This window comes from Budorcas taxicolor, chromosome X (assembly GCF_023091745.1).
Source record: "Budorcas taxicolor isolate Tak-1 chromosome X, Takin1.1, whole genome shotgun sequence".
NCBI lineage: Eukaryota > Metazoa > Chordata > Mammalia > Artiodactyla > Bovidae > Budorcas > Budorcas taxicolor.
In genome coordinates, this window is record NC_068935.1 from 86,296,663 (window position 1) to 86,321,889 (window position 25,227).

At 40.7% G+C, this 25,227-nt stretch overlaps 1 protein-coding gene and 1 non-coding gene across 2 annotated transcripts in view; one reads left to right on the top strand and one right to left on the bottom strand.

Annotated features, from left to right (window-relative positions):
* ZNF81 (zinc finger protein 81) overlaps positions 1–19,791 on the top strand; it is a 41,932-nt gene extending 22,141 nt beyond the window's left edge. Inside the window, exons 3-4 of the mRNA XM_052662701.1 lie at positions 7,228–7,323; positions 18,083–19,791. Of these exons, the coding sequence (XP_052518661.1) occupies positions 7,228–7,323; positions 18,083–19,791 (1,805 nt within the window). The remainder of the gene's footprint in view (positions 1–7,227; positions 7,324–18,082) is intronic.
* Positions 5,044–5,147, bottom strand: LOC128070718 (U6 spliceosomal RNA). The gene has a single exon (XR_008201688.1). It is a non-coding gene; the product is annotated as a U6 spliceosomal RNA (small nuclear RNA).
* Positions 19,792–25,227: the final 5,436 nt, after the last annotated feature.

The window sequence follows — 25,227 nt, forward strand, 5'->3', positions numbered from 1 at the left end:
AAACAAATGGGATCTAATTAAAATTAAAAGCTTCTGCTCAACAAAGGAAAATATAAGCAAGATGAAAAGACAGCCTTCTGAATGGGAGAAACTAATAGCAAATGAAGCAACTGACAAACAACTAATCTCAAAAATATACAAGCAACTTATGCAGTTCAATTCCAGAAAAATAAACGACCCAATCAAAAAATGGGTCAATATTCTTTTATTTTTTTGCTCTTAATTTGTTTACATGCATGTCTGTGAGCAAGTGAACCACTCTGAAACAGGTGTTATATTTAATGCTATCCCCCCATTCTCATATAGTGTTAGAAGGATAGAGAGGTATAGACATATAACACATAAATATATGGGTGTGTAGCATAGTTTCTTAAATATCTGAAAACTGTCTTTTGCTAAATGTTCATACACTGTTTCTGTCCTGCTTTTCTTAGACTGTCCTAACTCTGCTGGCTTCAAAGAAGGTTATCTCTTAAATAATGAAACACCAAGATAAAGATATGGGCTTCCCAGGTGGTGCTAGTGGTAAAGAACCCGCCTTCTAGTGCAGGAGATGTAAGAGACCCAGGGATTTGATCCCTGTGTCGGGAAGATCCCCTGGAGGAGGGCATGGCAACCCACTCCAGTATTCTTGCCTGGAGAATCCCATGGACAAGAGCCTGGTGGGCTACAGTCCATGAGGTCGCAAAGGGTTGGACATGACTGAAGTGACCTAGTATACACACACACAAGGTAAAGGTTTGTTTTGAAAGATGTTTGAAATCTAATGAGTTGTAGAATGAATTAAAGCAGTATTATAGAAATTTCTATGCTTATTTGTGAATTGGACTGTTCTGATTACTACTCTAACCCTGTGCTAACCACATCCACCTTGTATTTGGCAATACAGTGCCTCCCTCCATTTGGCCACTGCCACACCAGGTTTGAACTTCCTTCCTTTCAGCTGGTAAACAGTCTGCTTGTAATGGGAGAGACCTGTATTCAATCCCTGGGTTGGGAAGATCCCCTGGAGAAGGGAACGGCTACCCACTATAGTATTCTGGCCTGGAGAATTCCATGGATTGTATAGTCCATGGGGTCACAAAGAGTCGGACATGACTGAGCAACTTTCACGTCACTTCATTTCACTTCACTTCACCCCAGGTTCCAATTACTCCACTACATTTAGGTTTTCCAGTTCAGTGGCAGCAGTTCCCACTGAAATTTCTGACCTACAGTGAAGAACAATCATAGATTATCAGGGGCCCCCTCACAAATTTATTTGTCACAGTTGTCATGACTGGTGTGTCTCTGGACCATCCTGGTGTGAGTGAGCAGATATTTCATGATAAATCTACTCTTAACATTCCAATCTCCCTAAGCCTTCAGATGCCTTTCTCTGTAGTACACCAAAGCAGTCCTGGAATTCCAGCTGCATTTATGTGGGCTGCGATCTGGTTCATGTTCCAGCCAACCAGCCAAATATACTGTCTATACCCTTCCTAACCCCTCAAGTGGCAAGATGAAATTCAGAATCTGCTTAGTGTACACATATTAAAAATTTCAGTCTGATCCAACTTTGTTCCTTCCATTATCCCACACATATCACCCAGATTTCTGTCCTTATAAATTGGACAAATCATGCAGTCATTTTGGAGTATCTCACATCTCCTCATGGGTCGCACTTTGTACCTTACCCTTTGGGCCTTTGTTGTTGTTTAGTTACTAAGTCATGTCCAACTCTTTGCAACCCCATGGACTGCAGCATGCCAGGGATCCCTGTCCTTCACTGTCTCCTGGAGTCTGCTCAAATACTCATGTCCATTGAGTTGGTGATGCCAACCATCTCGTCCTCTATTGCCTCCTTCTCCTCCTCCCTCAATATTTCCCAGCATCAGAGTCTTTTCCAGTGAGTCAGCTCTTCGCATCAGGTGGCCTAAGTATAGGAGCTTGAGCTTCAGCATCAGTCCTTCCAGTGAATATTCAGGATTGATTTTTTTTTTTTTTAGGATTGACTGGTTTGATCTCCTTGAGTTGGGGCTTGGTGAACTTAAGTCTAGTTATAGGTCTAGAAGTAAAGACAGGTGGTGGCGTAGGTCCTGAGGGGAATCAGTAGTGTTTTACAAGGCAAGTCCCTCAGGGGAGGCCATTGCAGGCTTCTCAGGCAGATGGGGGTTTAACTTCTCAGTTGAAGGTGGAAGGGCTGCTTCTACTGGCAAAGACTCATCCAAATTTAGAGGTGCAGTGTCCTCATATGTTCCCATTCCACTTTTCAGGATCCTGTTCCTTCTTCATCAATGCCTTCCTTTAACAGCAGACAGCCTGTAAGGTTGGGAATTCAATTTGTGTTGTAATTTAGCCACTCACAGTTTGAGACTCTGGGTTTGGTTTTCAGTAAGCTCGGCTCTGCAGTTCCAGAAGCTAACAGATATTTTCAGGACAGACTGAGAAATTTTCAAGTCATTCATGTGATGCTTGATCTAGAAAATCAAACCCCTGAGCTCATCCTCTTCTCTCCCCACTTTGTCCAATGCGATTAAGAGCAACCAGACAATCTTACTAGTAAGTTTGACAAAATTTCCAAGTATCAAATGCAAGGTCATCCAGAACCTCACCTCTTACAAGCATTCAATTAGGAGTATCCAGTGTTGATATTTTGCATATCTCTTTTGTCGTGTAACACCGCTCTCCTTACTACTGGAAATAGAGTCATTAGTGCTTTTGAATTTAATCAGAATAAAGAATCAATTCCAGAAATCCCATAACCAATTCAGAAAACTCATACTTGAGATTCCATTCCACTAGAGCAGAGTCCCCAACCCCTGGGCCATGGACCAGTGGTCCATGGCCTGCTGTTAGGAACTGGGCCACAGAGAAAGAGGTGAGAGGCAGCGAACAAGTGAAGCTTTATCTGTATTTACAGCCGCTCCTCATTGCTGGCATTACCACCTGAGCACCACCTCCTGTCAGATTAGATTCTCACAAGAGTACAAATCCTAGTGTGCTTGAATCATCATGAAACTATCCCCCCACCCCCATCCATGGAAAAATTGTCTTCCACGAAACCAGTCCCTGGTGCCAAAAGGGTTGGGGACCACTACTCTAGAGTCACTCTTAATATCAAACTCTGTATTGTGGTTCTCCAAAGAAACAGAACCAATAGGATATAGCTATATACATATAGAGAGTATACACACTCTTGTGCATGCATGTGTGTACATAAAGACAAAGTAGGGGAGAGAGATTTATTTCAAGGAACCAGTTCACCCAGTTGTGGGGACTGGCAAGTCTGAAGGGCAGGCCAGCAGGCTCAAAATTTAGGTGAGTTGATGTTGAACTTTTGAATCTGAAATTCACAGGGCAAGCTAGGCAGATTTCTGTGTCACAGTCCTGAGGCAGAATTTCTTTTTCCATTACCCGTTCCTTGTTCCCTTTGCCCTCAGCAGGCAACTCAGCTAGTTGTGATTTTTTTTCCCTAGTGAAAGTGGAAAGTGTTAGTCACTCAGTCGTGTCTGACTCTATGTGACTGTGACCCCATGGGCTGTAGCCCACTGGGCTCCTCTGTACATGGAATTCTCTAGGCAAGAATATTGGAGTGGTTAGCCCTTCCTTTCTCCAGGGATCTTCCCAACCAAGGGATCGAACCCAAGTCTCCCACATTGCAGGCAGATTCTTTACCAGCTGAGCCACAAGGGAAGCCCAAGAATCCTGGGGTGGGTAGCCTGTCCCTTCTCCAGGGGATCTTCCCCACCCAGGAATCGAACCACGGTCTCCTGCATTGAAGGCGGATTCTTTACCAACTGAGCTATCAGGGAAGCCCGTAAATACAAAGAAACATTATGAAAATAAACGTTGCTCAATCGTGTCTGACTCTTGGCCACCCCATGAACTATACAGTCCATGGAATTCTCTAGGCCAGAATACTGAAGTGGGTAGCCTTTCCTTTCTCCAGGGGATCTTCCCAACCCAGGGATCAAACCCAGGCCTCCCACATTGCAGGCAGATTCTTTACCAGCTGAGCCACAAAGGAAGCCCAAGAATCCTGGAGTGGGTAGCCTATCCCTTCTCCAGGGGATCTTCCCCACCCAGGAATCGAACCACGGTCTCCTGCATTGAAGGCGGATTCTTTACCAGCTGAGCTATCAGGGAAGCCCATAAATACAAAGAAACATGAAAGTAAACGTTGCTCAATCGTGTCTGACTCTTGGCCACCCCATGGGCTATACAGTCCATGGAATTCTCCAGGCCAGAATACTGAAGTGGGTAGCCTTTCCTTTCTCCAGGGGATCTTCCCAACCCAGGGATCAAACCCAGGTCTCCTGCATTGTAGGCAGATTCTTTACCAGCTGAGCCACCGAGGAAGCCCAGTGGTGTGACCCAAAACTTTATTCTTGAAGGGTCCAGGCCTGAATTATATCATTGTAGTTTTACATTGACTTCAGTCACATGGCATGCTCAGTCACTTCAGTTGTGTCTGACTCTTTGCAACCCCATGGATTGTAGTCCCCCATACTACTATGTCCATAGAATTTTCAGACAAGAATACTGGAGTGGGTAGCCATTTCCTCCTCTGGGGGATCTTCCTGACCCAGGGATTGAACCCATGTCTCCTGTGTCTCCTGCATTGCAGACAGATTCTTTACTCCGAGCCACCGGGGAAGCAATTACAGGGCATGATAGTGTGCCTTATGGGATCGCCTGTATTCTAGACATACTCTTCTTTTTTTAAAAATTTTTATTGGAGTATAATTGATTTACAATGTTAGTTCCAGGTATACAGCAAGGTGAATCAGTTATACATATACATATATCCACTCTTTTTTTTTAAGATTCTTTTCCCATATAGGCCATTACAGAGTAGTGAGTAGAGTTCTGTGTGCTATACAGTAAGTCCTTATTAGTTATCTATTTTATATGTAGTAGTGTATATATGTCAATCCCAATCTCTCAATTTATCTCTCCTCCCCTCTTACCATCTGGTAACCGTAAGTTTGTTTTCTACATCCATGACTCTACTTCTGTTTTGTAAATAAGTTCATTTGTATCCTTTTTTTTAAGATTCCATAAAATATGGAACACTTCATGAATTTGTGTGTCATCCTTGCTCAGGGGCCATGCTAATTTTCTCTGTATCATTCCAATTTTAGTGTATGTACTGCTGGGCTTCCTTGGTGGTTTAGATGATAAAGAATCTGCCTGTAATGTGGGAGACCCAGATTCAATCCCTGGGTCAGAAAGATCACCTGGAGAAGTGAATGGCTACCCACTCCAGTATTCTTGCCTGAAGAATTTCATGGACGAAAGAGCCTGGTGGGCTCCAGCCTATGGGGTCTCAAAGAGTCAGACATGATTGAGCAACTTTCACTTCACTTGACTGAAACAAGCACTCAGACATACTCTTCTTTATTTCCATTGTGATATAGCAGGCCACAGTTTCCCCTTGGTAGTCAGGATCAACCACCCCAGCCAGCACAGTAACTCCCTTCTTTGCCTGTTGATTCAGAGACGTGAAAAGACCAAGATGTCCAGGTGGCAGACTGATCTTCCAGTTCAATAGAATCAGTGTTGTGTCTCTTGGTAGAAGTATTCCTCCCTTTGGAACTAAGGCATGTGGAACAGCAGAGCATAAGATTGCCAGTACAGGAAACAAAATTTTTGCTAATGGGCCACTTGGAGTGATAGTAAGTGGTGCCACTCCTGGCTCAGGGCTGAGGGGATGGGCTACCATCCTGGTGGGCTTGGAGGACAGAGCATTGAACCAATGAGGATTATTGTCAAGCTGTGGCTCAGCTGGTAAAGAATCCACCTGCAATGCAGGAGACCTGGGTTCGATCCTTGGGTTGGGAAGATCCCTTGGAGAAGGGAAAGGCTACCCACTCCAGTATTCTGGCCTGGAGAATTCCATGGACTGTATAGTCCATGGGGTTGCAGAGTCAGACACGATGAGTGACTTTCACTTTCACTCAAAATCTAATGGAATTTGCCCTCCTCGGTTTCAGACTTGCTTGAGACCTGCCATACCTTTCTAAATTCTAATTTCTCCCTTTTGGAATGGGAGTATCTATCCTATGCCTGTGACACCATGGTGTTTGGAATATTTTAGAAACAGGTAATGCGTCTGCTTTCATAGATATGCATGGAGAGGAATTGTGTCCCAGAATGACTCATACTCAAGTCTCACCCATAAGATTTAGATGATTTAGATGCTGAGATCTGAGACTCTGGGTTGATGTTTAGATGAGATTTTAGACCTAAGAGTTGATGCTGGGATGACTAAGACTTTTGGGGATATTGGGATGGGGTTAATGTATTTTATACATGGGAAAGATGTAAATTTGTGGGGGTCAGGGGACATGCTCTTATTGCTTGAATAGTGACCCCTCAAAAAGATATGTGTCAAAATCTTAACCCCCAGTACCTGAGAATGTGCCTTTATTTGAAAATAGTATCTTTACAGAGGGGATCAAATTAAAATGAGGTCATTGGGGTGGGCCCTAACCTGAGTGGTATCCTTATTTAAAAAAAAAAAAAAGAGATTTGGGCACAGAAATAGGCACACATAGAGGAAAGACAGTAAGAAGACACACAGGTAGAAGATAGCCATGGGACTGGATTAAAATACGTTTATAAGCCAAGGAACACCAGAGATTTTTGGCAGACAGAAGAAGCTAGAAGGTGCAAGGAAGGATTCTCCCCTATATCTGCTGGAGTGAGCATGACACTGCTAACACCTTGATTTCAGAATTCTAGCCTCTAGAAATGTCAGATAATACATTTCTGTTGTTTTAAGTCACCTAGTTTTTGGTACTTTCTCTCTCTTTTTTTTTTTTTTTTTAGTTCTACCCAGGTTATTGCTACCAACCCATCTACCTCCACCCTCATGCCTGCATGCTCAGTCATGTAACCCCATGGACTGCAGCCTGCCAGGCTCCTCTGCCCATGCACTTTTCCAGGCAAGAATACTGGAGTGGGTTGCCATTTCCTTCTCCAGGGAGTTTTTGGTACTTTCTTAAAGAAGCCCTAGGGAACTAACACAGAAACTCAGTGAGGTGGTTTCCATTCTCAGCTGCTAAGTGTCTGGGGCATCTGAAGTGTGTGATAGTGTCATCCTTGATTTGCCTGAGATTCTTCAGTCCCTTTGCACGTTCATGCTTATTACTCTTTTTCCAATGAAATGCAGTTACTTTTCCAAAGAACACATGGAAAGCAATTAGCTGGACCCCATTTTCTATCATTTCCTGTTAACAGGGTATGAAGTTCCCAAACCAGAGGTCATATTCAAGTTGGAGCAAGGAGAGGAGCCTTGGGCATTGAAGGAAAAAGCCCTACATCACAGCTGCTCAGGTGAGTGTGATCCTGGCAGAAGGGAGACATGGAAATACTTGAGACCGATACCTTTAAAGTGCTGTGATTGCTGCCCTTCTTGAACGTTCAAAACTTTAGAAACTCCTTGGCCTCTGAGGTACCAAACTGCTCTTCCCTGTATTTCCCTTACTGCTATCAACTGTCTTCTTGGCTTAGCTTCCCTCCAGGAGAATTGCTACAGTACCTATACTCTAGATCAAATGCCAGACTTCCTCACTATGGATCTGGCTTTCTTGGATGTTTTCTCCTTCCATTACATTTTTATGCTTTAGTACTGAAACCCCACTCCCAAGGTCTTAGATCCTTATCGTATACATTCAGGTTTTAATGGATTTGCCTTCTTTGAAGATCAGTTGGTTGCCTCACTCCTGTTCTACCTGGTTCCCTTTCAGCTTCTTCTCCCTCTTGTTTTCATCTTCTCACTCTAAGATATCAACAAACTGTCATCTACAACCAGCCCCACCTCCTTTTCTCTTTGTAGATATTGCTTTCAGATTCCTCACTTCTCTTCACCTCCCTTAATCTACATGCCTGTCTTCCATCTTCTCACTTTACGATCCCTGTCACTTAGCATTTTCTCTTTTAAAATCAAATTTATTAAGATATAATTTACATACCATAATAGGTATCCATTTTAAGTGTACAGTTTGGTGAGCTTTGACAAAGGTACACACTGGTATAAGCACCACCCCAGTCGTGATACATCCCATCACACAAAAATGCACCTTCATGCCCCTTGTAGTTAATACTCAACACCACTTCAGCCCCAAGCAACCACTGAGTTACTTTTTGTCAGTATAGACTAGATTTGCCTTTATTAGTGTTGCATATAAATGGAATCATTCCATATGTACCTTTTTGGGTCTGGCTTTATTTGTTCAGCATAATGATTTTGCAATTCATTCATGTTATTGAGTATATCACTAGTTTGTTTCTTTTAAATAGTGGATACTATTCCATGGTATGACTATTAAATAGTTCCTTTTAAATAGTGAATACTGTTCCATTATAATTTTTTTATCTTTATACCTGTTAATGACAAGTGGTCATTATTTGTTTATTATGACTAAAGTTGCAGTAAACATTCTGATTTGTCTTTGTGTGAACATATGTTTACATTTTTCTTGGGTAAATGCCTAGGATTAGCATTGCTCTTCTATTATAATCAGTGTTTGCTTACCTTTCTTATAATTTCATATAATTGCCAAACTGTCTTCCAAAATGGCTTTACATTCCCAACAGCAATACATGAGAAATTCTGTTGCCCCAAATCCTTGCCTATACTTGTTATCATCAGTCTCTTTAAACTTTGCTATTAGAATGGATATGTAATTGCATCTTATGAATGTAAGCAGCATTTCTCTGATGAGTAATAATGTTAAGTATCTTCATGTGCTTATTATCATTTGTACATTTTTTTGTGAAGTGTCTATTGAAATATCTTTCCCATTTGAGGAGGGCTGTTGTTTGTCTTCTTATTATTGAGGTATAAGAGTTTTTTATATTTGCTTGATAGAATTTCTAAGCCAGATATATATACTGCCAATATTTTGTTGCAATCTGTACCTTACAGTTTTAGTCTTACTGGTGCCTATCAAAGGAAAAATATTTTAATTTTTATGGAGTCTAATTTATCATCTTTAAAAAAGATTTAGTATTTATTGTGATCTATTCAATAAATCTTTGCCTACTGCAAGGTCCTTGCTCCTTGGAAGAAAAGCTATGATGAACCTAGACAGCATATTAAAAAGAAATATTATTTTGCCAACAAAGGTCCATATACTCAAAGCTATGGTTTTTTTATGTATGGATTTAAGAGTTGGACCATAAAGAAGGCTGAGTGCCATGATGCTTTTTTTAAAACAGTAAAATGTTTATTTTCTTAGAAAAAAAAAAGTAGGCAAGAGGGATTCAAAATGATCGTGATCACACTTCCATCCGCATCTGAGCAAAACTGATGTTGCAAGCTTGATCTTTGATTAAGAGACCCAGAAAATGAAACCACCTGCTGCTCGCTCTTATGTCACTTCCAGGAGTCATGTCACGACATGTTTTCAATTGATAGTAGCTTCTCTACTTCTTCTTAGCAGAGAAACTAGACTTGCCATAGCAACCATCCCATCTCCAAAGCCCAACACTGCCAGTGAGAAACAAAAAAACTGCTGGGGGAGGCAGGAACGAGGGAGGGGGGAAAGAGGCACTTGTCTTAGAAGCGGAACCAGTCTAGAACAGAAGTTGGATATCTGAGTTCACCACTACCATCTTTTGAAAAATAGGTTGGAGAGCATCTATAAAACCAACAGTATCTTTAAGGTAAAACTACAGAATTTTGCTGCAGACCTGGACACTGAGAGAAGTGAAAAGTTTCAACAAGTGTTAAATAGCAGCAACAAAGAAAGTTCGATAACAGTTTTTGTTTGTTTTTAGCAATATTCCTTTGCAAGTTCATTAAGAAACACTGTAATTTAACGGGGCATACGATATGGAAAGATCTTCTTTTGCTATAGTGCTGTTCGCTGAAGAGAACCAACCTTTGCAAAGATTTCAACTGGAGTGTAACCTATTAACACAGTAGTAGCTCCTGGTTTGAGTGGTGGGATTGGTGCTATGTGATACCTTCTTCCAAACAGTAAATTCGACCCTTTTCCATTTTTTCATCCAGCATTCTGAAGAATTCTTGTTGGCTTCCAGAGATGTGCATATTTGCTCTGGGTTGATGAACTAATCCTGAAATCTCTTTATTAAAGTCTTACATTTGAACTGGCACTTTTTCCCAAGTTTTCCTGGTTCCTGGCTGCTATTTTCTGCTCCTTTTCTGCCCCATTTTTCGTATATTTGACTTCTTCCACCGGTTTGATCCTATACTCATCGCCAAACGCATCTCCATTCTGGTAGTTCTTCCCTTTCTGGGCTTCCTCTCCATGTTGAACAGTGGCAACATGCTTGGCGGAGGCACAGCCCACAGTCTCATTCAGTCAGCTTCAGCTGGGCTGAACTGCAAATCATCTCAACAGACACGGGGACATTTTTTTTTTCCTTTAGACACAGGGAAAATCCACCTTCTTGCTGAGTTGGTCAAGATGGGTGCACCTTGGGCGCTCGCGGGGGTGCTGAAGGTGGCAAGCCCCGCCCCCCCCCCGCCCCATTCCTCCTCTCGGGTTTTCTTCCTCCCTCCTCCTTGTCTTCCTCCTCCTCCCCACGGTGAGGTCCGGTCTCCCCCTCCTCCCCAAGGCCGGGGTTAAGAGCCCTGAAGCCCCCGAAGCCATGCGTGCTGGAGGCGGCAGCGCAGCCAGCAGCTCTCTCCAGTAACTGAGCGCGGTGTGCCGCTCCCAACTAAAGTGTGAAAGAAGCCGCGGCGTGGCACGGAACGTCCGGCCCGCCCCCCAACTCCGGGAGTGGGCAGGGAGCAAGCCCGGGCTGGCTTCGAGTGAGGGAGGGGGACGGAGGGAGGGGACCTCCTCGTCCCGCCCCCATGATGCTTTTGAACTGTGATGTTGAAGAAGACTCTTGAGAAACCCTTGGACTGCAAGATCAAACCAGTCAATCCTACAGGAAATCAATCCTATATATTCATTGGAAGGACTGATGCTCAAGCTGAAGCTCCAATACTTTGGCCACCTGATGCGAAGAGCTGACTCATTAGAAAAGACCCTGATACTGGGAAAGATTGAAGGCAGGAGGACAAGGGGATGACAGAGGGCAAGATGGTTGGATGGCATCACCCACTCAATGGACATGAATTTGAGCAAGCTCCAGGAGATGGTAAAGGACAGGGAAGCCTGGCGTGCTGCAGTCCCTGGGGTCGCAGAGTCTAACACAACTGAGCGACTGAACAACAACATTGCAAGGTCACAGATATTCTCATATTTTCTTCTATACAGTTTATCATTTTAGTTTTTTAAGTTTAGGTCTGTGATCCATTTTTGTGTTTAATGTAAGGGTTGATCTTCATTTTTTTCAATACAGTATTCAATTGTTCCAGAACCATTTATTGAAGAGAGTTTTTTTCCCACTGAATTTCCTAAGCACAGTTATTAAAATCAATTGGTTTCACATATGTGAACCTATTTCTGGACTTTCTGTTCTGTTTAATTGATCTATTCAACTGAACTCAACTCATGCTTGTGCTTAGCCATGTCTGACTCTTTGTGACCCCATGGACTGTAGCCTGCCAGGCTCCTCTGCCCATGGAGTTTTCCAAGCAAGAATACTGGAATGGGTTGCCATTTCCTCCTCTAGGAAATCTTTTTGACCCAGGGACTGAACTCACGTCTCTTGTGTCTCCTGCATTGGGAGGCAGATTCTTTACTGCTGAGCCATTTCTATTTTAAAATGAAGGTTTTATTATTATTCAGGTATGGTGAGGCCAACATATCTGGAGACAACTGCCATTGAAAATAGTTTGTAACAGCTTCTAAAAGGAAAAGGCATACCACACTGTGCAGAGTTACACCAGGGAGCACTAAGGTCAATCAGGAGGTAGAAGTTGTAGGGGAAAATCATGGGCAACAGCCTTTATTATGATTTTCATAGGAAAGAATGGGTGAGGTAGAATAAGCAGGCTGGAAAGGTTTAGAGTTAGTTTGAGTAATTTCAGTGGACTCTGGGGTGTAGTGTAGAGACTATCCTTAGTTGCTTGGTACCCAGCCTGAGGTGATTAGGGCAGGGGTCTAGTGGCAACCTGTGAGATCTTGAAAAAGGAGATAGTTGGTGGATATGGGCTCTGGATTTGTTGGTTTGCAAATGGTAGGTATACTTACAGGGAAGTCACTTGCTGTCTCTAGGAAATAACTAGGTCTGGGAGAGGCAGTCTCTCCAGGATCAGCTAGTTATCAGATGCTAGAGCATCAAGAATACAGAAAATAAGAAAATATAGTTAATACACTGTCCTTTTGGCAGACCCCTATTTTATTTGTTGTTGTTCAGTCACTCAGTCATATCCAACTCTTCGCTACGCCATGGACTGCAGCATGTCAGGCTTCCTTGTCCACCACCATACTTTGTTACTATAGCTGTTATAATGAGTCTTGAATCAGGTAGAGTAAGTTCTCCAGGTTGACTTTTTTTAAAAATTACTTTGACTCTTCTAGATCATTTGCATTTCCATATAAATTTTATAATCAGTTTTTAATTTTTTGGAAAAAAATTGCTGGGATTTGGTTTGGCATTAATTCTAAGATCAATTTTAAGAGAATTGAAGTCTTAATAATATTGAGCCTTCTAATCTGTGAATATAGCAACTTTCTACATATATTTAGATCTTTGATTTCTTTCAGCAGTGTTTTATAATTTTCATATAAAAGTTTTATGTATCCTTCATTAAATTTATCCCTAGGCATTTGATGTTTTGATACTATTATAAATAGCATTTTAAAATTTTTTCAGATTATTTATTGCTAGTATAAATTGCTAGTGATTTATTTTTGTACATTGACTTAATAAAAGCATGAGATTGGAAAAGAAGAAGTAAAAGTGCCCTTAAAGTCATGATTACTTACATGAAAAACCCCAAGGAATCTACAAGAAAATTAATAGGTGGATTTAGAAATAACTGCCAGTGCAGGAGACACAGGTTCAATCACCCTAGAGCACACGACTTGCAACTACTGAGCCCACACACTGAAACTGCTGAAGCCCTTATTTATTTACTTTGGGCTGTGTGGGGTCTTCGTTGTTACTCGTAGGCTTCTTGTAGCTGTCACTTCTTTTGTTGTGGTGCACAGGCTCTAGAGCGTTCAGGCTTCAGTAGTTTCAAATCCTAAAAGATGATGCTGTGAAAGTGCTGCACTCAATATGGCAACAAATTTGGAAAACTCAGCAGTGGCCACAGGACTGGAAAAGGTCAGCTTCATTCCAGTCCCAAAGAAAGGCAATGCCAAAGAATGTTCAAAGTACTGCACGATTGCACTCATCTCACACACTAGCAAAGTAATGCTCAAAATCCTTCAAGCTAGGCTTCAGCAGTACATGAACCATGAACTTCCAGATGTTCAAGCTGGATTTAGAAAAGGCAGAGGAACTAGAGACCAAATTGCCAACATTCACTGGATCATCAAAAAAGCGAGAGAGTCCCAGAAAAAAACATCTACTGCTGCTTTATTAACTATCCCAAAGCCTTTGACTGTGTGGATCACAACAACTGTGGAAAATTCTGAAAGAGATAGGAATACCAGACCACCTTACCTGCCTCCTGAGAAATCTGTATGCAGGTCAGGAAGCAACAGTTAGAACTGGACATGGAACAACAGGCTGGTTCCAAATTAAGAAAGGAGTATGTCAATGCTGTATATTGTGACCCTGCTTATTTAACTTATATGCAGAGTACATCATGTGAAATGCCAGGCTGGATGAAGCACAAGCTGGAATCAAGCTTGCCGGGAAAAAGATCAATAACCTCAGACATGCAGATGACACCACCCTTACGGCAGAAAGTGAAGAACTAAAGAGCCTCTTGATGAAAGTGAAAGAGGAGAGTGAAAAAGTTGGATTAAAACTCAATGTTCAAGAAACTAAGATCATGGCATCCGGTCCCATCACTTCATGGCAAATAGATGGGGAAACAATGGAAACAGTGAGAGACTTTATTTTGGGGGGCTCCAAAATCACTGCAGATAGTGAATGCAGCCATAAAATTAAAAGACATTTGCTCCTTGGAAGAAAAGCTGTGCCCAACCTAGACAGCATATTCAAAAGCAGAGACATTACTTTGCCAACAAAGCTCCATCTAATCAACGCTATGGTTTTTCCAGTAGTCGTGTAAGGATGTGAGTGTTGGGCTATAAAGAAAACTGGGCACCAAAGAATTGATCTTTTTGAACTGTGGTGTTGGAGAAGACTCTTGAAAGTTGCTTGTATTGTAAGGAGATCAAACCAGTAAATCCTAAAGTTAATCAGTCCTGAATATTCATTGGAAGGACTGATGCTGAAGCTGAAACTCCAATACTTTGGCCACTTGATGTGAAGAACTGACTCATTGGAAAAGACCCTGATGCTAGGAAAGATTGAACATGGGAAGAGAAGGGAGCAGCAGAGGATGAGATGGTTTGATGGCATCACTGACTCGATGGACATGAGTTTGAGTAAGCTCCGGGAGTTGGTGATGGACAGGGAGGCCCGGTGCACTGCAGTCCGTGGGATTGCAAAGAGTCGGACATGACTGAGCGACTGAACTGAACTGAGCACATACATCCACTAAAATAAATGTACAGGAATGTTCATATCGACCTTATCATAATTATCAAAAACATGATGCTCTTAAAGTGCTGCACTCAATATGTCAGCAAACTTGGGAAATTCAACATTGGCCACAGGACTGGAAAAGGTGTTTTCATTCCAATCCGAAAAAAGGGCAATGCCAAAGAATGTTCAAACCACTGTACAGTTTCACTCATTTCACATGGTAGCAAGGTTATGCTCAAAATCCTTCAAGCTAAGCTTCAACAGTACATGAATCAAGGACTTCCGGATGTACAAGCTGGGTTTCAAAGAGGCAGAGGAACCAGAGATCAAATTGCCAACATTTGTTGGATCATAGAGAAAGCAAGGGAATTCCAGGAAAACATCTGCTTCATTGACTACACTAAAGCCATTGACTATGTGGATCACAACAAACTGGAAAATTCTTAAAGAGATGGGAATACCAGACCACCTTACTTGTCTCCTGAGAAACCTGTGTGTAGGTCAAGAAGCAATGGTTAGAACTAGACATGGGACAGTGGACTGGTTCAAAATTAGGAAAGGAGTATAACAAGGCTGTATATTGTCACCCTGTTTATTTAACTTATATGCAGAGAACATTATGCAAAATGCCAGGCTGGATGAATCACAAGTTGGAATCAAGATTGCTGGGAGAAATATCAACAATCTTAGATATGCAGATGATACCACTCTAATGGAAGATGGTGAAGAGGAACTAAAGAGCCTCTTGATGAACATGAAAGAGGAGAGTGAAAAAGCTGACTTGAAACTCAGCATTTAAAAAAACTAAGACCATGACATCTGGTCCCACCACTTCATGGCAAATAGAAGAGGAAAGATTAGAAACAGTGACAGATTTTGTTTTCTTGATCGCAAAAATCACTGTGGATGGTGACTGCAGCCACAAAACTAAAGGACACTTGCTCCTTAGAAGAAAACCTGTGACAAACCGAGGCAGAGTATTAAAACAGAGAGACATTATTTTGCTGACAAAGGTCCATATAGTTAAAGCCATGGTTTTTCCAATAGTTATGTATGGATGTGAGAGTTGGACCATAAAGAAGGTTGAGCATTGAAGAATTAATGCTTTCGAATTATGCTGGAGAAGACTCTTGAGAGTCCCCTGTACTGCAAGGAGATCAACCAGTCAATCCTAAAGGAAATGAGTCCTGAATATTCATTGGAAGGAATGTTGCTGAAGCTGAAGCTCCAATACTTTGGCTACCTGATGCAAAGAGCCAACTCATTAGAAAAGACCCTGATGCTGGAAAAGATTGAAGACAAAAGGAGAATTGGGCAGCAGAGGATGAGATGGTTAGACAGCATCACTGCCTCAACAGACATGAATTTGAGCAAACTCTGGAAAGATAGTGGAACGCAGAGAAGCCTGATGTGCTATGGTCCGTGGAGTTAGAAAGAGTCAGGCACAACCTAACGATGGAACAACAACAGCAAAACCATTTAATTAAGCACACAAACATTTTTAAACAGCACAAAAGAAGATACAAGTAGGAGTGGAGAAAGAGGATATTAACCTGTCCTTTTATTTGAGAATAAACTGGACTTTTGTGAGCCATTTTTTGAGTGGCAATGAGAATGCTAGCTTGCATACACAGCTCTTTCTAAGCAGATGACTCTCCATTTCTGTACGGTTCACTGAATCTGTGGGCTCAGTAAAGGACTCAGGAAGCTTTTTACTGCAGAAGCAAATTTTTATGATGAATATTGGTACTGGTGATCTAACTGTTGTCCAATATAGCAATGGTTTAGAAGTTATGTTTTATTCACAACTTAGACATTTTATATACATTTAAGTGTTTAATAAAGTGAAAAGTAAAACCACCTCTAAAATTTAGCCTAGAAATCCAGGGGTTAGTAACTTCCAAATAAATTAAAGCCAAATATATGAGAATGCAATGCAACTTAAGAATAAGAGGATGAGATTTTTGGACTGGACATATTCAGAATACAGTATCTAACTGACTAACGGGAAAACTGGATTTGATGACTCAGAGCATTCTCAATATCTAAAAACTCTTGCTGATGAGATAGTGTACAGTTCTTCCATTTTACAGTTATTATTGAGAATATACTATGTCTTATGAACTGTATTGGTAATGGAAAATCTTTGATTCACTCTTGGCAAGAATAGTATATTAATTGTGTTAAAGCTAATTCACAGTAATAAAGAGAGCATTAGATATAATGACTTACATATAGAATTTTATTTCTTACATATAAAGTCTCTAATATCACAGGCCATTGGAAAACCTAGCTGCTTCTGCTTATTCATGAATCCATTACTCAGCTCCACCGTCTCTTGAATTTTTGTAGCATCTGCATGTTTGAATCCATGTTGCTGTCAAATCCAGGTTTTAGTAAGCATGAAGGTAGGAGGTATAGAGAAAATATGCCTACTGTTTCAATGCTTTGGTTTGAAGGTGGCACCCAGTGTTTTCTCTCATATTCTGTTGAGAACATTGTCACATGGTCACAACAATTTTCAAAGGAGGCTGAGAAATGTTATATGACTGGGCATCCATATTCCTGGCTACTAATCCATTAATGCAAAAGAATGGTGAAACAGATTCTAGTGGTCAGCTTTCATTCTACCACAGATGGCTTTTCATCACTCTCATTTTGTACTTCTTATTAAATATATTTAATTTTATTTCCAAGGAAACAGTTACACTTGGGTGGAGAGTTCAAGTATAGACATCCATTTATTGTTTGTATAGGTCAAAATGGCTGTGACCACAGTATTTTTCCTATAGACATGAATAAATTATTTTTTTAGTTTTATTGAGATATAATTGACATACAGCATTGTATAAGTTTAAGGTGTACAGCATAATAACTTGACATACATATATTGTGAAATGATTGCCACAGTAAGTTTAGTTAACGTCATATTATATAGATACGAAACTGAAAAGATTTTCTTTGTGATGAGAACTTGTAGAATCTACTCTCTTATCGAAGTTAACTATTTTTATCACATTAATTTGATATTGATGCTGATAAGCAAGAAGCAGTGAGATTAGTGAGGATTTAGAATGGAAAGCTGATGAAGACTTAGACTCTGAGTTACCCATTCAAGCCTAGGCTCTCCATAGATGTTTCCCCTTAAAACCCTTCTCTGTTTAATCTTCAGTCCACCTTACTTGATATCCCCTACCAAAATAGAGCTAGATTGCTTATGTTGAACTCCAATCTCCAATACTGAATATATGTGTAATTATTCTGAACTTCACTTTCCTTATCTACAGTGGTGGAAAAGATACCTCATAGGGGTTTTGAAAGGATTAAATGAGTTCATATGTATATATTTTGTAGAACAATGCCTGTACCACCAAATCATGTAAGAGCTTGACACATAATAAGTGCTATTTATGTATTTTCTGTTCCTGTGATCATTGTCATCATCATCATCATCATCATCAGATTTACTGGTTTCTGACCAATTTGGATTAACTTAAGTGTATCTCTTAATCTTCTGTTATGTATTCTTTGTGTCATTTTACTTTTTTTCTCTTTTTAGATGGAAAGTTTGGGATTAAAACCTTACAAAAAAGAATTTCTGGAAAAGTTTCATTTCATGGTGAAATGGAAGGTGAAGATGCAAAAGATGATTCATTGTATTCCATTTTAGAAGTACTGTGGCAAGATGCTGAACAGATAAAAAGCTACCAGGAAAAGCAGAACAAACCTCTGAGTCATGCTGCTTTCATCAATAAGAAAATATTGAATACAGAGTGGGATTATGAATATAAAAACAGGGGAAAATTTATTCATCCAGGCCCAAATTGTATTCCTTCACAGAAAAGACCCCATAAACGTAACTCATTTGGAAAGAATTTAAAGCATAATTTAGGTGTACATATTCATAGTGAAAGCAGTCCAACAAATAACTTTGATAAAATTACTGGACACAGTCAAGTTTTCACCCAGAGCTCTTCTTATACTAACCATGAAAATACACATACTGGAGTAAAATTCTGTGATAGCAATCAGTGTGGAAAAGTCTTCAGCTTCAAACAAGCAGTCAGTCAGAATCTGAAATTTCCTGTTGGGGAGAAAGCAAATATGTGTACTGAACTTGGGAAGATCTTCACCCAGAGGTCACAACTCTTTGCACCTCAGAGAATTCATACTATGGATAAACCTCATGAACTTAGGAAATGTGTAAATGTTTTTGCACAGAAGCCACTACTCAGTATTTATTTGAGAGTTCATAGAGATGAAAAGCTATATATATGTTCTGAGTGTGGAAAGGCATTCATCCAGAATTCAGAATTAATTATGCATGAGAAAATTCATACCAGAGAAAAACCCTATAAATGTCATGAATGTGGAAAATCATTTTTCCAGGTGTCATCTCTCCTAAGGCATCAGACAACCCATACTGGAGAAAAACTTTATGAATGCAGTGAATGTGGGAAAGGCTTCTCCCTGAACTCAGCCCTCAATGTACATCAGAAAATTCATACTGGAGAGAGACACCATAAGTGCAGTGAGTGTGGGAAGGCCTTTACCCAAAAATCAACACTCAGAATGCATCAGAGAATTCATTCAGGAGAGAGATCCTATATATGTACTGAATGTGGGCAGGCCTTCATCCAAAAGGCACACTTGATTGCACATCAAAGAATTCACACTGGAGAGAAGCCTTATGAATGCAGTGACTGTCAGAAATCTTTCCCCTCTAAGTCACAACTCCAGATGCATAAGCGAATTCACACAGGAGAGAAACCCTACATATGCACTGACTGTGGTAAGGCCTTTACCAACAGATCAAATCTGAATACTCACCAGAAATCTCACACTGGAGAGAAGTCTTATATATGTGCTGAATGTGGGAAAGCCTTCACAGATAGGTCAAATTTCAATAAACACCAGACTATTCATACTGGAGAGAAGCCCTATGTTTGTGCTGATTGTGGGAGGGCCTTCATCCAGAAGTCAGAGTTACTTACACATCAGAGAATCCATACTACAGAGAAGCCTTATAAATGTTCTGACTGTGAGAAATCCTTTTCAAAGAAACCACACCTCAAAGTACATCAGCGAATTCACACAGGAGAGAAACCATATATATGTGCAGAATGTGGGAAAGCTTTCACAGACAGGTCAAATTTCAATAAACACCAGACAATTCATACTGGAGATAAACCCTATAAATGTAGTGACTGTGGAAAAGGCTTCACTCAGAAATCAGTTCTGAGTATGCATCGGAATATTCATACATGAAAGTAACCCTGTTTCTTGAAAATGAGAAAGCCTTATCACAGAAATCAGGTCTAAGTGTGTGTTATAAAATTCAACCAAGACAGATCATATATTGAATGCATTGCATAATAAAAAGAATGTGTCAGGCTCTTTCACCTGAGATGAGAAAAATTATTCAGAAGAGACCCTCTAAGAATGCATTGAATGATGAGGAATTTCCATATTTGCAAAGCTTCACAAAATATAATTGAATTCATACTGGGGAAAATGTTATCAGTTTGAGATATTAGGAAAACCCTTCCTGTAGAAAGTAGTATAAGGCAAATTATTACCAAATTCTTTATAGAAAAGTATGAAAAAAGATATAAATGACAGTAATGTTTATTCTGTTGTATTAAGCAATTTAAAGTGACAACAAAATGAAAGGCAGGACAAAAAAATAATATATTTGATGTATAGACCTGCTCTCAGATCTGTTTGTAACAAAACACATTGCACAATGGGAGGAATAATTGAGTTGAAATTCTTTTCTTTTATTTAATGTATTTGTGTCTATCAGATATGTTTGCTACTGAATATTTTGCTCATGTGAATCCACAGTTTTAAAGTCATTATGGTTTTATATATACACTCACCTGCTGATATATTTTTACGCAAACACATAAATATAATCCTGTCATACATGTTGATTTCTGTGACATCATATTTTTATCTTCCTTCATTGTGGTACAGTGCAGAAATAACCACAGCTCTCTCCCATCCTTTTATGCACCCCTCTTTGTAATATTACTGTTGTTTCTGTTATTAAGAGGCAGAGCTCTCTCTCTACTCCTGGACTCTTGAGTTTGGCCATGTGAATTTTCTTGGGCCAATATACATTAACAAAAAGATTCAAGAAGATGCTGGAGAGGTGTGAAAAGCCTGCCTTGAGACTTACCCTTTCTTGCAGCTTTTTTGAATTCTGAGACCTTTGTGTGAAGAACCTCAAATTACTAAGGGATGTGAAACCATGTGGAACAGAGATGAACCAACCCAGATGAAGCCCCTTAGACCAAATGCCAGACGTGGGAGTGAGGCCTTCTTCAACCTCCATCCCCAGCCGTGCCAGCCCACAGCAGAAGAGCCACATCAGTCATCCCAACCAACCTGGAGAATTATGAGATAGAAAAAATAATTATTGTTTTAAGCTACTAAGTTTGGTGTAGTCTGTTACACAGCAAATGCTGAATAATACATAGAAGTGTACACCTACTGGGGGTGTTGTATCAAAATATAAAACATGTGGCATCAGCTTTGGGCCTGGGCAGCAAGTGGAGACTGGAAAAGCAATGAGGAAGACTGCTAAGAAAGTATGCAGAAGATGGCAGTCTGTGTTGTCTAGTGAGGGAAAAAATAGCAAAACAGCAGCCATGCTCTGTGGAAAGATAGAGAATATACCAAATGAACTTGTGGATCCAGCTAAAGAGATTTCCAACAGAATGTTGAAGTATCTGTTTGCTTCTTTTAGCTGCATATGATAAAATGTGGGGAAAAAAATGAACTAAGTAAATAACTGTTCCATTTGCAATCAGAGTTCAGAAGAAACACCCAAAACAACAGGACTTGGCTGCGTTGGAAAATAACTGCTTCACATCTCCAGTTTCTCCAGCCATCGAAATATTCTCAAGGTGAAAAAGTAACCTCCAGAGTAGAGATCAAATCATAGATGTGGCTCTAAGACCCTTTGTTAAAATGTGTAACATATTTAAGTTGGTGTTTGGGAGACCCTGTCAGCTAAGCTAAACAGCTCCTAAAAACTTCTCAACAGTGTCCCAATAGCCTGACTCACTGTTCAAAGTAGAGAGGGCCCCATCTTAAAAAGAATTGTTGATGTTGCATTTGGGACATAGAGTAAATACAAACCAGATTCATAGAAAACTTGCAACATTTTTAACAAGAGTTTTACTAACAAAACTACCTCCGCGTTGGACTTAAAAGGACTGAAAAAGTCCAAAGTGAAAAATGAACTCCCCTGTCTTACCTTCTGTGAACAGGAAGCAAGCTGTGAAAGTTACTCAGCTGCAAACATGGGCCATTTCTTATGGGAAAAGAAGGCCATCTCAGAGAGAAGATCCAAGAACAATGTACTAAAATGGACTGGGAAGCCATTCCCAGGCAGAACTATGACCTAAACAAGAAACATTTTTTGCCCCTGGAGCAGAGAGACCTGACAGTATTTGCTCTGTGGGATTTCAGAATTGTTATTGAACAGTGATTGATATATGCCTCTTTTTCCTTCCCTTTTTGAATGAAGTATCTGTTACAGTTATCCTGTCCCTATCTCACTATTGTATTTATATTTATGTGTATGCACATGTGTGAGTATGTGTGTGTTGGGTTAGGAGGGTGGTCATATAACTTGTCATTTAGTTCACAGGTCTCTGGATAAAAAAAAAAAAAAAAGCAATCTACACCCAAGTAGCCTCAGCCATATCTGAATCTGATATAGAAGTCCTAAGGTCTTGGATTTGAGCCTAATGTTTTAATTTGGGATGAATGTTTGGAGGTCTTGGAATGGGGGTGAATGTATTTTGCCTGGTGTGATAATGTAAATAATTTATTATCGGAAGAGACACTGTGATAGAAAATACTACAATTTTCCATCCCTATGTGTATGCCTGTTTTCAGTCATTTTTTGCTTTGTGTTTCAGTTGGGATAATTTCTATTAACCTATCTTTAAGGTCACTGATTTTAACCTCTATCCTGGCTCTGTCTGATCTACTGATGAACCCATTGAAGGCAATCTTTATCTCAGTTATGTTTTTTTATTTCTAGATTGTCCGTTTGAATTTGAAAGAGTTTTCATCTCTGCTGAAATTCCCCACATGTTCATACCTGTTGTTTACATTTTCCACTACCCTCTTTAACATACTAATCATTGTTATTTAAACTCCTTGTTTGACAGTTTCAACAACTAAATCAACTGAATCTGGATCTGTTGATTGCTTTGTCTCTTGACAGTGGATTGTTTATTCTTGCTGTTTTGCATGTAATATTTGGCTGAATCTCAGATGTTATATGTAGGATAGTAGAAACTGAGGTAAATATTTAATTCCTGGGAGTAGACATGTTACTTTCCTTATAGGTCATTGGCATAGGGGAATTGAGGCCAGCTAGTCAGGATTTGTTCTGGTGTTTGGGTGGTGGTGTTGCTCTCTTTACCTGCAATGTATCAATGACTTCAAATTTCTCTAGTGTTACCTTGTGCTTCCAGTAGGCACTGGTTTTCCAGATAATTTTTCTCAGCATTCCTGCACCACCCTTGCCTTTAGGTCTTTCTTAATGTGCTTGCACTGTGGAGAGGCGCTCTCTCTATGCTCTTGCCTCTCCCTTAGTAGCAGCCTTTTATTATTACCTGGGTCTTGGTGACCTGATGAGTGGGAGGGCAGGAGTTGTCTGGGGCCAGCCTCAGTCTTAGACAGGCCCCATATCCCTAGATCTTGGAAGGTGATGCTTTTTCAGTGATCCTGCCCTTCCCGTTAGTATTAATATAAGGCTTTAAATGGTCTGAACCTAGGAAGGTTTCCTGTCCTTCCCTTTTCCTTTCCTCTAGCTACAGTAGATCTTTATGTCTTAGGGGCAACAAGGTTTGCTGCACTTCACCCAGTGGCTTAAGGTTTTTATTCTGTGAGGAAGTAGGGTCCCATCAGGGCTTTGGCCATTTCCGTATCAACAGCTGTGCCCCTAAAGGCCTATAGCACTGAGAGAGGCTTTCTGCAGTCTCCCACCCTATCCCTGATGTTTCTTATGAGCAACTAGTGGAGGTCTGTGGAGAAGAACCTGAAAGTGGGGGCCTATGTCTCCAGCTCTCAGAGCTCTGATATTCTCACACTATCCCACACTCAACTTTTAGAACTTTATTTAAGATTCTTTCTGAATTCTTACTTCTGGTGTGGTGGACCAATCTTCTTTCCTGCTCTGCCACAGATAACCCAGTGATAACTTCCTGCCTTCTTTGAGGCATTTGTCTCACATATCAAGCTAGTTTGTTCCCCTATGACATTAGCTCCCTGATGAATTCAAGGAAAGTTATGATTTTGTAGAATACCTGAATTTTTTCTAATTGTAAGAATGGGAGCTAAGCTCTTTCCAAGTGTCTGCATTCTAGCCAGAATCCAGAAGTCTTGATGGTCTCCTTTGGCCACTGCTATCAGAATAAATGCCCCCTTTCCACGTGACTGCCACTTTACCCAAGAGGTAGAGTCCATTTCTCCAGCCCTTGAAACTGGATTTGGCCATTTCTTTGGTCAACGGGATATTAACAAATATGACACTAGAAGAGGCTTGAGAAGTACTTGCATATTGAGGTTTACCCACTATTGCTGCTCTTTGACGGAGAAGGCAATGGCACCCCACTCCAGTATTCTTGCCTAGAAAATCCTGTGGACAGAGGAGCCTAGTGGGCTGCAGTCCATGGGGTCGCTAAGAGTTGGATGCAACTGAGCGACTTCACTTTCACTTTTCACTTTCATGCATTGGAGAAGAAAATGACAGCCCACTCCAGTGTTCTTGCCTGGAGAATCCCAGGGACGGGGGAACCTGGTGGGCTGCCTTCTATTGGGTCGCACAGAGTCGGACACGACTGAAGCGACTTAGCGGCAGCAGCAGCTGCTCTTTGAAATCCTGAGCCCAAGTATGGAAAAGCCTGAGTTATGCTATGAGAGACCTTATGGAGCAGCAGTGGAACAGAGATGAGCCATCCCAATTGAGGTACCCTAAGCCGACTAGATTTCATCTGCAAGATATGTGAATGAAGCCATTCTATCCATGTAACCATGGTCAGGCCGGCTGTGGTCAGCAGCCTCTGAGACAACCTTGCATCATGATCCCTACCTCTTGGTATCTACACCTTTGTATAATCCTGTTCCAATGAGTTTGCACCAGGTTAATGACTTGGTTCTAGTGAGTAGAATGAGGCAGAGGTAATGGGATGTCACTTCCAAGATTAGGTTACAGAAAGACTGGGGCTTCCATTTTGGATGCTCCCTCTCTCAGTTGGTTCACCTTAGGGGAAGCATGAGGCAGCTCTATGGAAAGACCTATGTGGGTGAGTTTGGGAGCATATTCTCCCAATCTAGTCTTCAAATATGACCATAGCCTTAGCTGACAGTTTGACTGCAACTTCGTGAAAGACCTTCAGCCAAAGGCACACTTCTGAGCCTCCCCTGAATTCCTGACCCACAGAAACCACAAGAGAGTAAATGTTTTAAGCTGCTGAATTTTAGGGCAGTCTGTTTCTAGACTAGAAAAGGGCTGCCATCGACCCCACTGATCCCAGACAACTCACAGAATCATTGATTAAAATGTTTATTGTTTTAAGTCACTAAGTTTTGGGAAGCTTGTTACCCAGAAAAAGCTACCTAATACATTTATTATTTACTGACTTTCCTCCACTATTTATCCAGAATAGATAACCA